This window comes from Myotis brandtii, unplaced genomic scaffold (genome assembly GCF_000412655.1).
Source record: "Myotis brandtii unplaced genomic scaffold, ASM41265v1 scaffold379, whole genome shotgun sequence".
In the NCBI taxonomy this organism is placed as follows: Eukaryota; Metazoa; Chordata; class Mammalia; order Chiroptera; family Vespertilionidae; genus Myotis; species Myotis brandtii.
This window is the reverse complement of record NW_005364551.1, coordinates 230,141-246,625: the sequence shown is the minus strand read 5'-3', so window position 1 is coordinate 246,625 and position 16,485 is coordinate 230,141. Positions and strand designations below refer to the sequence as shown.

Here is a 16,485-nt window from a genome sequence, read left to right as displayed (position 1 = left end):
CTTCTATAATTGAAACTTTGTTGCCTTCAGTGGAGCTCAGAGCCGGCCAGGACGGGCAGGAAGCTTGGCTTCCTCCATCACTGGAGCAACCAAGCCTCCTGCTTGCTCCAGCTCCATGGCTACCTGCCGCCATCTTGGTGGGGTTAATTTGCATATAGTCGCTCTGATTGGCTGGTGGGCGTGGCTTAACGCATAGCAAAGGTACAGTCAATTTGCATGTTTTTCTTTTATTAGATTAGATAGTACTGGAAATCCTAACCACAGTGATCAGACAAGAAGAAATAAAAGGCATTCAAATTGGAAAGGAGGATGTAAAAGTCTCATTATTCTCTGATGACACAATATTGCACATAGAAAACCCTAGAGACTCCACCAAAAAATAGATTTAATAAATGAATTTGGCAATGTAACAGGATACAAAAATCAACACCCAAATTCGATGGCTTTTTTTATACACCAATAGTGAATTCCCAGGAAGAGAAACTGAAGAAACAATCCCATTTAACATTGCAACAAAAACAACATTAAGATACTTGGGAATAAACTTAACCAAGGAGATAAAAGACTTGTACTTGAATCGTTTTCTGAGTGCGTTGAAAAAAGAGATAGAAGAAGATATAAACAAGTGGAAGATTATATCATGTTCATGGATTGGGAGGATAAACATATTTAAAATGTCCATACTACCCAAGGCAATCTAAAGATTCAATGCAATCCCTATTAAAATACCAACAGCATATTTCACAGATCTAGAACAAATACTCCAAAAATTTATATGGAACCCAAAAAGACCACGAGTAGCTATAGCAATTTTGAGAAAAAAAGAACAAAGTTGGAGGAATCATAATACCAGATATCAAAGTATACTACAAAGCCACCATAATCAAACCAGCCTGGTACTGGCACAAGAACAGACATATAGATCAATAGAATAGAAGAGAGACCCCAAAAATAGACCAAAGCCATTATGCTCAATTAATATTTGACAAAGGCGGCAAGAGCACACAATGGAGTCAAGACAGTCTCTTCAATAAATGGTGTTGGGAAAATTGGACAGATACATGCCAAAAAAAAAAAAAAGAAAAGAAAAAAGAAAGAAACAAATGAACAAAAAAGAAACTAGGCCACTAACTTACACCATTCACAAAAATTAAACTCAAAATGGATAAAAGACTTAAACGTAAGTTGGAAAACCATAAAAATCCTAGAAGAAACCATAGGCAGCAAAATCTCAGACATCTCTCATAGCAATATATTTACAGATATATCTCCCAGGGCAAATGAAACTAAGGAGAAAATAAACAAATGGGACTACATCAAAATAAAAAGCTTCTGCACAGCAAAAGAAACCATCAACAAAATGAAAAGGGAGCCCACTATATGGGAGAACATATTTGGCAATGATACATCTGATAAAGGGTTAATATCCAAAATATGTAAGGAACTCATACAACCTAAGAAAAGGAAGACAAACAATCCAATTAAAAAATGGGTAAATGTGGGAAAGCACGGGACTTGCTTGGAAAGTCTGTAAGGAGGAATCTCCGAAAAGTCGGAGGCCTCTAAGGGGATCTTGCTGAAGGTGGCAGACCCGTCCTTGACTTTTCCAAACAAGCCTGAGCCCCTGGGTGTTTACTGGAATCGTTCAGATGTCCTTGCTTAAAGGACACTGCAGATGCATGTATCTTCTCAAGAATACTTACCCTGCTGATAGTATCTAATAGTTAATTTTAGTTCAAACTGTTGTTACAATAAAAGCCTAAGGAGGCAGGTGAACGGGGCTGTCTGGTTCCTTTAGTCAGGCAGTCCCTTAGGCCTCCCTTTTACAGAAATGTGTGTCAGAGTATTCATTCATTCATTGCTCAGGGTCTGCTGGTTAGCCCGGGCAGGTAAAGGTAATACTTTCAACAATAAAGAATTTAAATTAAAATAAAAAAAGGGTAAAGGACCTAAATAGACATTTCTCCAAAGTGGACATACAGATGGCCAAGAGACATATGAAAAAATGCTGAAAGTAACTGATCATCATAGAGATGCAAATTGTAATAACAATGAGGTGAGGATGTGGAGAAAGGGGAACCCAAGTACATTGTTGGTGGGAATGCAGACTGGTGCAGCCATTATGGAAAACAATATGGAGTTTCCTCAAAAAATTAAATATGGAAATGCCATTTGACCCAGTGATCCCACTTCTAGGAATATATCCTGAGAAACCTGAGGCACCAATCAGAAAGAATGTATGCACCCCTACGTTCATAGCAGCACAATTTATAATACTAGTAGCTAAGATGTAGAAATAGCCAAAGTGCCCATCAATAGATTAGTGGATAAAAAAGCTGTGGTACATTTATACCACAGAGTACTATGCAGCAGTAAAAAAGAAGAATCTCTTACCCTTTGAGACAGCATGGAGGGACATGGAGAGGGTCAATTGGGAAAAAAGGAGACGTATGTAATACTTTCAATAATAAAGAATAAAAAAAAAAGAATGGAGAAACAAACTGGTATATTCATACTGTGGAAAATACACAACCATGAAAAGGAATGAGTCGTAGTCACCACATGGTTAAATCCGACAAACATAATGTTGAATGAAAGACGCCAGACACAAAGGAGCACACACTGTATGAGTGCATTCACATTATGTTACAAAACAAGCAAAACATATTATGTAGACATGCACATATAAGTAGCGAAACTATGAAGGAAAAAACAGAATGATAATTACAGGAGTCAGGATATTGGTTACCTCTAATGTGAGGGGTTATGACCAGGGAGAAGCACACCTCATTACTGGCTCCATGCTTTAGAAGGGGAAGCTGAGGCACAGAGAGTGAGTGACTTGCCCAAGGTGACACTGCAATTATTGGCAGCAGTTGATGTTTATTTGAGAGCTAATTCTCTGTAAGGCACTGTGCTAGGCATCTGGTCTTCACAGTAAGTCAGTGTAGGGTAAGGTTATGGCCGTCACTTAGTGGAGGACGCTGAGCCTCAAAGCAGGCATCTGACACAGGGGATAATAAGTCTCCTATTCCTTTTTTCTCAGTGTATTGCCTCTTCAGCAGTTCACCAACAGAATCACAATACTAATGCTCACACTTGCTGCAGGCTTCCTGTGTGCCAGGCGGTAGTAAGAGTCCTGTGTGCCCCATAAGCACACTGCAGGCGATACCCACCTTCAGAGCTCTGGGAATTTGGACAGGTCCAGTACCTGGCACAGTTGAGGGCACACTACATTAGGTTCAATACTGTGCTCCTGAGTTAAGCGCAATTATTTTATTTTTTTAATATATTTTATTGATTTTTCAGAGAGAGGAAGGGTGAGGGACAGAGAGTTAGAAACATCGATGAGAGAGAAACATCAATCAGCCGCCTCCTGCCCACCCCCCCACTGGAGATGTGCCCGCAACCAAGGTACATGCCCTTGACCGGAATCGAACCCAGGACCCTTCAGTCCGAAGGCTGACACTCTATCCACTGAGCCAAACCGGTCAGGGCAATTAAGCGCAATTATTACTGTCACTTTACAGATGAGGAAACTGAGGCAGAGAGGGGCAAAGCCAAGACCACAAAACCGGTAACTGGCACAATAAGATGCTTTTTCCTCTCACTGCCTTCTTCAATGGAGGAGGCAAAGGTGATGATGACGACAGCCGCAGGCACCTACTCAACTGCATATTAGGCTATATAACTAAAGCTTAATATGCAAATTGTCCCATCAGGCGGTCGAGCGAATGGGACTTCAACCGGGAGTTCAACCACTGCTATGACATGTGCTGACCACCAGGGGGCGAAAGGACATAGGGGAAAATAAAAACAACCAGTGGCGGAAGCGACAGGGCCACTGCTGCTCCCAGGCACTGAGGGAGCTGGGCAGGGGGCGACCAGCAGCAGAAGCAAGCGGGGAGAGGGGGGCTGACACCAAGAAAGAAACAAAAAAACAAAACAAAACGACCAGTGGTGGGGGAGACAAGGCCACCACTCCCAGGCCCCGGCTGGGCACAGGGCTTTGGCCTCCTGCCCAGAAGTCCCCACACACATGCACGAATTTCGTGCACAGGGCCCTAGTTACTGTATAAAAGGCATCATTCAGTACCCACATTTCTGAGACCTGCTGGTCACGCATTTCATCCAGACTGATGCCTGTGGCCCCAGTTCGTTGTCGTCATTGTCACCACACACCATGGTGCTGTATGAATATACCACAGCTCTGATCATGCACACTGGGCACTGTCCTGGGCTCTGCGGTTATAAGTATGTAGGACATATGCTGGCACATGTGCATGAGTTCTCACAGGACACGTCTAGCAGTGTAATTGCTGAGACAGAGTTGGTGAATTTTCAGACTTAACCAGAATATGCTGTGTTTTTCAAAGTGGAGTACTACCTGCACTCCCATCAGCAGAGATCCAGAGCTCCCATTGCCCAGAGTCCTCATCTGAGTATCACCAGGCCTTTTGCCCATCAGGAGGGCGTGCAGGGGTGGTTCACCGGTTCTAACTTGATCTAACTGGCTCCCCCACCAGGCCACTTACTCTTGACGTCCAGCTGGGCAGCGTACTTGGTGAACCCCTTCAGGCAGACCTTCTCACCCAACAGGGAGAGGAACTCTTCAAAGGCGGGGCCGGCATCCTCGTTGTTGTACATCTCCTCCTCCGAGCTCTGGCCTGCCCTGCAGTAGAGGATCCCCACTTTGTGTTTCCGGCAGAGCTGCAGAGGCGAGAGCGGCTTTATGGAGGCAGGACAGGCAGAGATGTCAGAGAGGATGGAACAAAGGGGGGCTTTCTTGGGCGCTGAGCCCAGGAAATTGCTGGAGTGACAGGAATTTAGGACCACAGCCAGAGGAAGGAAAAAGGCATGGGGACATGTCCCAGTTGTCTTGTCTCTCTCCCTTCCTCCCATTACAGAGAGGCATGACAAGGTGCCCATGCCTTTGATTTTTAATCTATCGCCCATGCCTTTGATTTTTAATCTATCTATGGAAGGCAATGCCATTCTCTCATGAAAGAGACTGCTGCCTGGGCCGGCTTCCCATAGTAGATGGATAGGAGCTGGCTAAGACTCTGCAAAAGGAAATTCTGAAGCGTGCAGGGATCAGTAGAGTTAACACTGTTTTTTTAGGGGGTGGGCCTGTAATAACCATGTGTTGTTTTTTTTAACATATCTCTGATTCCCCAGGTCGCTGGTGACTGGACCATGGACCAACACCTGACCTAGTGTAAGCCAGGTAGAGGCTCTCCTGGGCTGAGAATCAGTGAGATGGTCTCTGCAAGCGGCCACAATTCTAACAGCAACTCTGAGAGCTGAGGGAGGGCCAGAGTAGCAGAGGTACCAGTGTGCAGAGGGAGAGAGAAAACCCGAGTGTGCACGTGCGCCCACGCGCGCACACACACACACACACACACACACACACACACACACACGAACCTGGTGGTTCCTTTATCCCTAGACTATTTTCCTCCTGAGACACAGTTACATTCCTGCTCTTGGCAATCCCAGAATTTGATAACAGATTCCTCCTTTTATTGAAACTAGCTTAAGTTGGTTTCTGATGTTTGAAAAAAAAAAAAGTGACCAAGACAGAAAGTACCAGGAGTGGGGCTGCTGGCTGTGCCCCAGTGCGCCCGCCCCACACACCCTCACCCGGCCCCAGCTCACCCCTTGCTCGTCGAGCTTCAGCAGCTGCTCCGTCACCTTGGGAGTATTGAGAGCCAGCCGCAGGCAGTGGATGTTAAGCTCAGGAATGACATACTCCAGGGCATCCTTCAGGGGTAGGCCCCGCCCGGTCCCATGCTTAGTGGCTGTGGGTGTGGCATCCTCCAGGATGGAGCCCCGCAGGGTGATGAGCTGCTCAAGGGAGAGAAGGGACTGTTAGGAGGCTCTTGGGAACCAGGAAAGGATTAGAACATATGTGAGATGGTCAGTAGCTTGGGCTCTAGGGCCAGAAAGCCCTGGGTCTGGACCAGGACTTGACTTGATGCCTCTTGGCTGTGTGATCTTGTCTAAGTGACTTCCTATTTCTGAGCCTCATGTGTCTTCTTTTGTGAAATGGGTAGAGTGACAGTATCATAACCCCAAAGGGGTGTTGGGAGGACTAAATGGGACAGTGCATGGAACATAACTTTTAAAAAAAATTGATTTCAGAGAGGAAGGGAGAGGGAGATAGAGAGACAGAAACATCAATGATGAGAGAGAATGATCAGCTGCCTCTTGCATGCCCCCTACTGGGGGATTAAGCCCGCAACCTAGGAATGTGACCTGATTGGGAACCTTCTGGTTCATAGGTTGATGCTTAACCACTGAGCCATGCTGTCCGGGCATAAGTTTGTTTGTTTTAACAGATACTGACTCAGTGCCTCCTAAGTGCCAGCCCTGTTCTAGGTAGAGTGAACAAAACAAAGACTCTTATTTCATGGAGTTGGCATTTTAATGGGAAATGGATTATGTCAGGGAGTAAGAGGTAGGCATTCAAATGGACACTCTCACTGTCATTACAATATTATATGTAAACATAATACCATGAGCTCTTATGTAAAACACCTGCTTCTCTGGCCATCAGTACATGAAGACTTGGGTCTTCAACTGTGGCACTCATTTTTTTAATTTTTTTTTATTGATTTTAGAGAGGAAAGGAGAGGGAGAGAGATAGAAACATCAATGATGAGAGAGCTGGGGATCGAGCCGGCAACCGAGGTACATGCCCTTGACCGGAATCGAACCCGGGACCCTTCAGTCTGCAGGCCGACGCTCTATCCACTGAGCCAAACCAGCTAGGGCTGTGGCACTCATTTTAAATCTGGTTTCTTTCTTTTTTTTAAAAAAATTTTTATTACCATTTTATTTTATTTTAATTTACGTTTTAATCCTCACCTGAGGCTATTTTTCATTGATTTTTAGAGAGAGTGGAAGAGAGAGGGAAAGACAGAGAGAAGCATCAACATGAGAGAGCCACATCAATTAGTTGCCTCCTGCACATGCCCTGACCAGGGCCAGGGAGGAGCCTGCAACTGAGGTATGTGCCCTTGATCGGAATCGAACCCAGGACCCTTTAATCCCCAGGCTGACACTCTATCCACTGAGCCAAACTGGCTAGGGCTCAATCTGGTTTCTTGACAAAATCACAATCACAGATACCACCAAGAAAACTTTCAGTCTGGAAGCTGGGAAGAGATACATAATGCTCTTTCAAGGCCTGCAGAATGAGCAGAGCTTCAGGCTCATCCAGGAACCAAAAGGTTATGGATTTGATTCCTGGTCAGGGCACATGCGGTGTGGGTCTTGTGTCCCTCCTCTCTCTCCTAAAAATGTTATTCAGTTAGAACAGTGATTCTTAACCTTCTGGCCCTTTAAATACAGTTCCTCATGTTGTGACCCAACCATAAAATTATTTTCGTTGCTATTTCATAACTGTAATGTTGCTATGTTATGAATCGTAATGTAACTATCTGATATGCAGGATGGTCTTAGGCGACCCCTGTGAAAGGGTCGTTCGACCGCCAAAGGGGTCGCGACCCACAGGTTGAGAACCGCTGAGTTAGAATAAAAACAAAGTAGGGACACCTAAAAAAAAAATTCACAATCAATGGTTCTGATTCAATTGGTCTGTGGTGGGGCCCAGGCATATATGTATGTATGTATACATACACTTATATATGTGTATACTTACACACACACACACACACATACACACAAACACACACATTTTTAATACCACTCAGGTGATTGTGACATGTAGTCAGGGTTTAAAACCTTTAGTCAAGCCAATCTTGTCCATTTAATTCTACTTCCCTAGATGTTGCTTTCCAAGTTGTCCCTACAGCTGGCCATGTGACTAGTTCAGGCAAGGAGATGTGAAAGGGAATTCAGCTTGGGGAAGACTCCTGGGACAGATTTATCCCTTATAAGAGGAAATTCCCTTTCACCTGTCCATTTCTTCTTGCTAAGGACAGTGGTGTGCTGATAAGATGTTTGAAGCTGTGGCAGCCACCTTGTGATCATGAGGAAAGAGACAAAAAAAAAAAAAAATCACAGAGAAGTCAATCCCTACAGCCAATTTCCTCCAGATTTCTTGTTAGATAATAAAGTAACACCCTATTTTAGTTTTAGCAATGGCTAGTCAGGTTTTCTATTACTTTGTAGACAAAGTAAATTCTAACTGATATACTTCATAACAAGTCACATTTATGAAGGTTCAGTTTATTGCACTGTATTTCAAGTATGATAGTAGTTATCTAGTTATATGTATAGGTCTGTTTAAGAAAGATTTTATTATCTCCATTTTACAGATAAGAAAATGAAAGCTCACCCTGGCCAGGTGGGTCAATTGGTTGGAGTGTTGTCCCAAACACCAAAAAAGTGGTGGGTATAATTCCTGGTCAGGGCACATATCTTGCTTGTGGGTTCGATCCACGGTCAGGGTGCATATGGGAGGCAACTGACCAATATTTCTCTCTATCTCTCTTCCCCTTCCTTTCTCTCTAAAATCAATAAAAACCTATCTTCAGGTGAGGATTAAAAAAAATAAACCCACAGGTGATCATTGATAGTAGGGTAGGTAACTGGTACTCGACACCTCCCACAACAACATCAAAATTACAACTAAAATACAGAACAATCATCATTTAGAACCACCTGAAATCTGGCTGAATGGAAGTCCTACAACTAGAGAAGTAAAGAAGAAAGTACATTGAGACTAGTAGGAGGGGTGGAGGCATGGAATGGGCTGGTCCAACACCAACATGTGGTGTTTTTTTAATTGGGAGGAGTATCTCGGCTACGGAAGCCTCCCGTGAGGAGCAAGGTGTCCCAGCCCACACCAGACCCCTCAACCCAGGGTTCCAATACCAGGAAGAGAAGTCCCTGTAACTTTGGGCTGTAAAAACCATTGGGGATTGTGGCTAAGTGACATGGAAGCTGCTGGAGACCCAAGCAGTTCCTCTTAAAGGGCTGATGCTGGAGACCCAGGCAGTTCCTCTTAAAGGGCTGGTGCTGGAGAACCAGGCAGTGGCTTGGGGGGATCCAGGAACATATGGGGAGGAACTGGATTATCTAACATCAGAGCAAGAACACAGGGGTGGCTTTCTCCCAGACAGGGGTACTCACAAGGGTCATTGTTACTATGCTGAGACCTCCTCTGCTGCAGAGCTGACTGCCAGGTGCCATATCTGAGTCTCTATTCAACTTGGCTCTCACACTGTTTGATTCTACCTGGTGATTCTCTGAAACACCACCCGACCTAAGCTGTTTGCAGCGGCTTTTCCATATGAATGGCCTGTTATGGTTCAGGCTCCAGACTTTCCTAAAATCTCTCACACAAGTAGCAGCTGGCTTCAGCGTGCCCCATACATCTCAATAAGAGGCCCCAGGCCCAGTCCTAGCAGCAGCCTGCCTTGCTTCTCAGGTTGGCCTTTCCTGAGCACTTCCAATCCTAACACAAGTAGCAGCTACCTGTAGATCACTCTGCAGCTCCTGATGGGTAGCCCCAGGCAGGGTACAGACAGTGGCTGATTTTGCACCTCCAGGGGAGGACCCCAGAGCCAGTGCACCCAGCCTCAGACCATGCCAGATTATAACTATACATCCATGAGCGACACACTCAAGGGGCAGACTCAGTGAGCACTAAAGCTCCACTGAAGCAGTCCTGCTCCATAGGGGTGTCTCCTGCAGAGCTGCTCTTCCATTGTAGTTGCAGCTGATCCTCACAGCCAATTGGTCTGGGGGTCAATTCCAGCGACACCAACAGCAATCAAGGCTCAACTATAACAGGATAGTGCACACAGCCCACATAGAGGTGCACCTAGAATGCCCAGCTCAGGTGACTGGGAAGGCTGAGCCACTGGGCCCTACAGGACACCTACTACACAAGGCCACTCTAACAATTCCAGGAGACATAATAGCTCTACCTAATACATAGAAATAAACACGAGGAAGCAGCCAAAATGCAGAGACGAAGAAACATGTCACAAATGACAGAACAAAAGAAACCTCCAGAAAAAGAACTAATGAAATGGAAGCAAGTAAACTATTAAATACAGAGTTCAAAACAATGGTTATAATGATGTTGTCTCTTTCCTCATGATCACAATGGTTATAGTGAGAGCTTCAAGGAACTTAGTGAGAATTTCAAAGAAATTAGTAAGAACATCAAAGACATGAAAAAAGACGAGTCAGAAATAAAGGGTATACTAACTGAAATGAAGAATAATTTCAGGGAATCAATAGTAGAGTAGAGAATGCTGAGAATCAAATCAGCAATTTGGAATATGAGGAAGCAAAAAGCACCCAATTAGAACAGCAAAAAGAAAAATGAATCCAAAAATATGAAGATAGTATAAGGATCGTCTGAGACAACTTCAATCATCCCAACATTTGTATCATGGGTGTGCTGGAAAAAAAGAGAGGGAGTAAGAAATTGAAAACCTATTTGAGAAAACAATGGCAGAAAATTTTCCTTACCTGGTAAAAGAAATAGACTCTAGGAAGCATACAGAGTCCCAAACAAGATGAACTCAAAGAGGCCCACACCAAGACATTATCAATTAAAATGCCCAAGGGTTAAAGACAAAGAGAGAATCTTAAAAGCAGCAAGAGAAAAGTAATTAGTTACCTATATGAACCTATAAGATAGCACCCATATGACAGTCATCTGATTTCTCAACAGAAATTTTGCAGGCCAGAGGAGAGTGGCAAGAAATATTCAAAGTGATGAATAGCAAGGACCTTTAACCAAGATTACTCTACCCAGCAAAGCTTTCATTTAGAACTGAAGGTCAGATAAAAAGCTTCACAGATAAGAAAAAGCTAAGGAAGTTCATCACCACCAAACCAGTATTACATGAAATGTTGAAGGATATTCTTTCAACAATTGAATCTAAAAAGCAAAATAAATGAACAAGGATTCTGATGAACAAAATACACTGATGAATAAAACAAAACCAGAAGCATGGAAGTATGGAACAGACTGATGAATCTCAGAGGGAAGTGGGGAAGCGGGGTGGGTGGGAAGGGATTAACCAAAGATCTTATGTGCATATCACCCAAAGAACTGTTGCTCAGATGTGTAAATCTATAAGTGCTTTGGTGACATACCTCCTTCACACACACCATACTAAATTTTTAAAACTAGAGGCCCGGTGCATGAATTCGTGCACGGATGGGGTCCCTTGGCCTAGCTGGCGATCAGGGCTGATCAGGGCTGGCCAGCCGGGAGGAGGGACCGTGGGAGGTTGGCTGGCCAGGGGAGGAACTGCAGGAGGTTGGCTGGCCAGGGGGAGGGACTGCGAGAGGTTGGCTGGCCACAGGAGGTTGGCTGTAGGAGAGCACTGACCACCCAGCTGGCCGAGGGGAGGGACTGTGGGAGGTTGGCCAGCTGCGGGAGGTTGGTTGTGGGAGCACACTGATCACCATGGGAAAGCTCCTGAGTTGAGCGTCTGCCCCTGATGGTTAATGCATGTCATAGCTATCGGCCGGTTGTCCAGTTGTAATGGTTGCTTAGGCTTTTATATATATAGATATGCATTACCTATGGACACAGATAATAGGGTAGAGAAGGCCTGGGGCAGGGTAGGAACCCAGTGGAGGGGGATAATGGGGACATCTGTAATACTCTAAATACAATAAAGATATTTTTTTAAATGTGGAAAAAAGAAAAAAAAAACACCCCACAACTTAAAAGAAAAAGAAAATGTAAGCTCCAAGAGGTTAGGCACCTTATCTAAGATCACCACAGCTAAGTGGCTGAACCGGGTTCCAACCCAGGCTTGAGTTCTCCAAAGCTCATTATTCTTTTCCTTTGAAAATGTTTTTGTCTATGAAGTATAATCCATAACACACATAAGCAAAGCTGAAGGAATTATCACAGAGTGAACACCTAGATAATCACCACCCTATAAAAAACACAACATTCCCAGCTCCCAGAAGCCTTTCTGTGCCTTCCCCATGGCAACCTTATCCTGATTTCTAACCCCATAACTTATTGTGCCTGTTTCCTGCAGGTTGCGTTTTTTATATCTGGCTTTTGTCTCTGAATGCAATGGGTATGAGATTTGACCATGTTGCTGCAAGAGGCTGACATTTTTACCATAATGGGTTTAATCCACTCTACTGTTGACGAGCATGGAAACGGCTTCCAGTGTTCGACAACTGTGAGGTGCTGTCAGGAACATTCAAAGAAGCACCTTAGTTCACATGAACATATTTTCTTTTGGATTTATACCTAGGAGAGAAATTGCTGCATCACCAGGCTTGTTAATATGCAATTACACTGCACTGCAAAGTTTTCCAAGTGGTTGTACCAATTTCCACTTGCCCACCCTGTCTGAGAACTCCTGTTGCTTTGCATTCTCACTAACACTCGCTCAGGCTGGCCACTAGGTGATGCCATACCTGGGGCTAGGCACAGCAGCTCCAGGACCACACCAAGATGGCACAGCAGGGTCTGCAGCAGTACAAGGAAAAAACCCTCCCCTGAGGGACTGTTACAAGCACCCAAACAAAATACACTTGGGTTTATGGTTTAAAGACTAAGGAGGACCAGTTCTAACTGGTAAAACATGTTCACCCTAAGTCAACAGACACAGGAGGTGGCAAAAATAATGTGTCATGACATTGCTTTTAAATATACAGCTGACCCTTGCCAAACTGAACCTGGGCAGGAGGTGTGTGTGGAAGGAATGGAATGACCTCATGCTTGGGAGTTCCCAGTTCTGGTCTTGGTAGTTAATACAAACAAATCTCTTATCATAAGCAGGGGAGTATTGAAATAGATCATGAAAAGCAATGACATCTTACGCTTTGGCCTTGGAACTATGGGTTTCAATTAAGGGACCAACAACAAGATCAGTGTATTAGTATCCTGCAGACACTGCTCCAAAGCACCCTCTGCTGGGACTAGGGAACAGCATGGACCAGAAATCCTCATATTTTCTTCCACAACGGAGACAGGTGGCCTATGGTCACATTTTGGCTCTGACTACTTGACCCCAAGCTTTTCCTTCTTTGCTGGGGACAATAAGTAGGGCACTGGCAGGCTGCAACAAGTGGCCACCTCTACTTTCTGACTGGTCCTGTCCACTGCCATGTACCACCTGGATTGTGACAACAGCCTCCTCCAGACCTCCTTCCTCCTGCCCTCCTGCCAAGTCCCTTCTTCCCATAGCAGCCTGAGTCAAATCATGTCTCTGCTCTACACAGAACCTGCTAAGGATTTCCCATCACTTTCAGAATAAAATCTACACTTATTGCTCCTCCTGCAAGGCCCTGGCATCTCACTGAGGGAAACTTGTCAGGTGAGCCACAAAAGGACCCTCAGGGCTACGTAAACAAAGAGGTTCCTATCTACACAGATGGTTCTCCACCAGCATCCCTGCCTTTCTCTGTGCTGGGTGCACCCTCCTTTAAGCACGTTTTCCTGGGAGGCCACTTGGGAGTCAGTCTGCCTGGGTTTGAATACTGGCTCTACCCCTTCTCCAGCTGTGTGACTCTGGGCTCTTTTCCTCATCTATAAAATAGAGATAATAGTGCCTGCCTCAAAGGTTATCAGGATTCAATAAGATAATCCATATACAGTACTTAGCATTGTATCTGGCATACAGTGAGCATTCAATAATATTAGCCATTATTACATGTACATGTGTCAAATGTATTTGCACAAAGCCACACATGCAGTTAAGAATTAAAAGGTCTCAATCAATACACTATTACATTTAATATAAGATTCTCCCTTTTCCACTTTGTACACAGGTACTGTTTAAATTCTTAACAGTGAGTGACTGTTACTTTTTAAATAAAGAAAAAATAAAAATATAAACCTCTAACCTTAACAAAACTAAGGTCTGTCAAAAACTCACACTGGGAGGTCTAAATGGAATTCACTGAGCTTGGTGGACCAGGCAGTTCCTGGTTTGGGGCTCCCTATGTCATGGGAGACATTGCCAGTAAAGGGGCTGAGGACAGGGCAGTCCTGGCCTGGGCTTGTCCTATCCAGGTTTAGGGGCTGACACTTAGGTGTGTGCTGCCAAAGCCCAGCTCCAAGTCTGTCCTTGCCCCAGTGGGAAGTTCAGTGCTGCCAACACACTCTCCTTTTGCCAGGAGATGTAGGCCTGCTTGGCTGTCTGCTTGGTGGCCGGTGGTGGTGGCCATATGGGGCAGACCAGCCAGCTGGCTTGGAAAACAGCCGGGGCCCTCGTTCTGGCCCCATGCCTTGGTTTATAAGAGCCTGTTACATGTGTGTATACAGGAGAACAGAACTCTGTGCATGAACTCAACCCTTGCTCCCCAGAGTGTACCTCTGACCTCGCATCAGAGGGCGATGGCCACGACAGCAGTGTCATCATAATATCTGCCACTTAGAGCTCCCTGCCTTGCAGCCTTGTGCTTCCACACCTGTGCTCTTCTTGCCACTTCAAGAAACGGGGCAGCACAAAGTCTATTTTACAGATGAAGATACTGAGGTGCCCAGAAGTAAATCCATCTGCCGAAGGTCACTAGGCTAATGAGTGGCAGAGCCAGACCGAACCCAAGGCTGTCTGTTCCCAGAGTCAGAATTCAGTTTTGATCTGAGAGTGAATGTGATGAGTGGTGAAGAGCATGAGCTCAGGACCCAGGCAGTTTGGGTCCATGTCCAGCTCTGCCATAGGCTTCAATGTCCTCATCTATAGAATGAGGATCATAATGAGATTGTAGAAAGAATTTGAAGGGTAAGTGCATATAAACACTAAGGACAATGCCCGGCAGGAATACTAGTATGTGCTAAGAGTGTTAGCTATTGTTGTTACTACTCTGAGGCTATGAAATCCTCTGTTCTGCCACCACAACAGAAAGGGTCTTGGGAAGGAACCAGGCAAATCTTGCTGCCTTTCCCTCCAACTCCAGATGATGAGGTCCCCGGTCCTGAGTGCCCAACAGGGCAGCTATGCAAGGACTCAGCCTACGGCTGAATCTATGTATGACCTGTGTGTGTGTGAGGATAAAGAAAGGGCTGCTTGTGGTTGTGAACTTCATGGTGGGTCAAAATTCACAGGACTGACTGGCATGGACAAGGGGACAGTGGAATGAGACCACTCTCAACCGCTGACTTCACTGGCCTTTCCCTAAGTGCCAGGCCCAGCACTGACCACTTTATAAGTGCAATCTCACAGAGCCCACACCAGTCCAATGAAACAGAAATTCCTAAGAGGGAAACAGGCTGTGAGAGAAGCTACATGCCCAAGATTTCACAGCTGTTGAATGGCCAAACCAGGATCCACACCAGGCTTCCCTTACTCATTTCTCCTTCCTTGCTTTACTTTCCACCTTGTCATACACATGCTATATAATTTATTAAGGTATCTGTGTATTGTCTGCCTCCCCCACAGGAATGCAGTCCCATGAGTATTTTTGCTGCCTAATTCATTACTTCCTGTTCTCTCAGCGCCCAGCATAGAGTTGGCAGAGGGCAGTGCTGAGTGATTCTCTTTCTTTTATTAAAAAAATATTTTTTATTCATTTGAGAGAGAGAGAGAGAGAATATCAACATCGGAGAGAGAGAGAGGGAGAATATCAACATCAATTGGCTGCCTCCTGCACGTCCCACAACCTGGGCACGGGCCCTGGCCAGGAATAGAATCGGCAATCTCCTGGTGCATGGGTTGATGCTCAACCACTGAGTCACAATGGCCGGGCCTGAGTGAATCTCTATGGGGTGGATAAAACTCCAACCTGTGGCCCTGAGCCTCAGGCCCGACCTGGGCAGACTGGAGGTTGGTTTTGTGGGTAGTAAGGAGATGGAAGGAGGCACATGCCAGAAATGGCTCTAAGCCAGTTTCAAACTTATTGAAAAGGAACCACAGCAAAAATATTGTACCCTGACCCAGTATCTCCACACCAAAGTCTCATGACTCTCAGAATGTGCAATGCAGTCTGGTATTTTAAAAATCCATTCTAATGATTCTATTTCCACTAACAACAACAACAACAACAACATAAAAATACTGACACTAAGCTGAGTTCACAACTCATGAATGGGTCTGACATAGAGTCTAAGCTGTTATTGAAATCCCAGAGGCAGCTGAGCTGTGGTTGGAGCACAGGCTGACACCTCACTGTACCACTTACTGGAGGGTGCTTTGGGCAAGTCCCTTAACCTTTCTATGCCTGTTTTCTCATCTGTGAATGGATAATAGTGCCTTCATCACAGAACTGTCATGACATTTAAGTGAGTGAACAGACATAAAAGGGTAGAGAAATGCCCAACACATAGTGTTAAACAGCTATAGCAAATATTATTAGTATTTGGTGATCATTGCCACTACACCTAGCAGTTTCCCATGTCATACAACAGTGTCACACAGTGTGAGCTCTCTCCTCACATTCTGCCCCAATGCTCATGTGGCCAGAAAGGCAAGGAGAGAGAGGAGAGTGCTGGAGAGACAGGGGTAGGTGACCACCTGCAAAATGGGGCACAAGGTTTGGGGGCTGCCTCCCCTCAGCTGCCACAAAGCTTCTGTG

At 45.1% G+C, this 16,485-nt stretch overlaps 1 protein-coding gene across 1 annotated transcript in view; it reads right to left on the bottom strand.

The window, feature by feature from the left end:
* The window catches only part of SIPA1L3 (signal-induced proliferation-associated 1 like 3), a 305,840-nt gene that overhangs the window by 113,012 nt on the left and 176,343 nt on the right, over positions 1 to 16,485 (bottom strand). Inside the window, exons 8-9 of the mRNA XM_014544696.1 lie at positions 5,659 to 5,847; positions 4,536 to 4,710 (exon numbers count right to left, since the gene is read on the bottom strand). Of these exons, the coding sequence (XP_014400182.1) occupies positions 4,536 to 4,710; positions 5,659 to 5,847 (364 nt within the window). The remainder of the gene's footprint in view (positions 1 to 4,535; positions 4,711 to 5,658; positions 5,848 to 16,485) is intronic.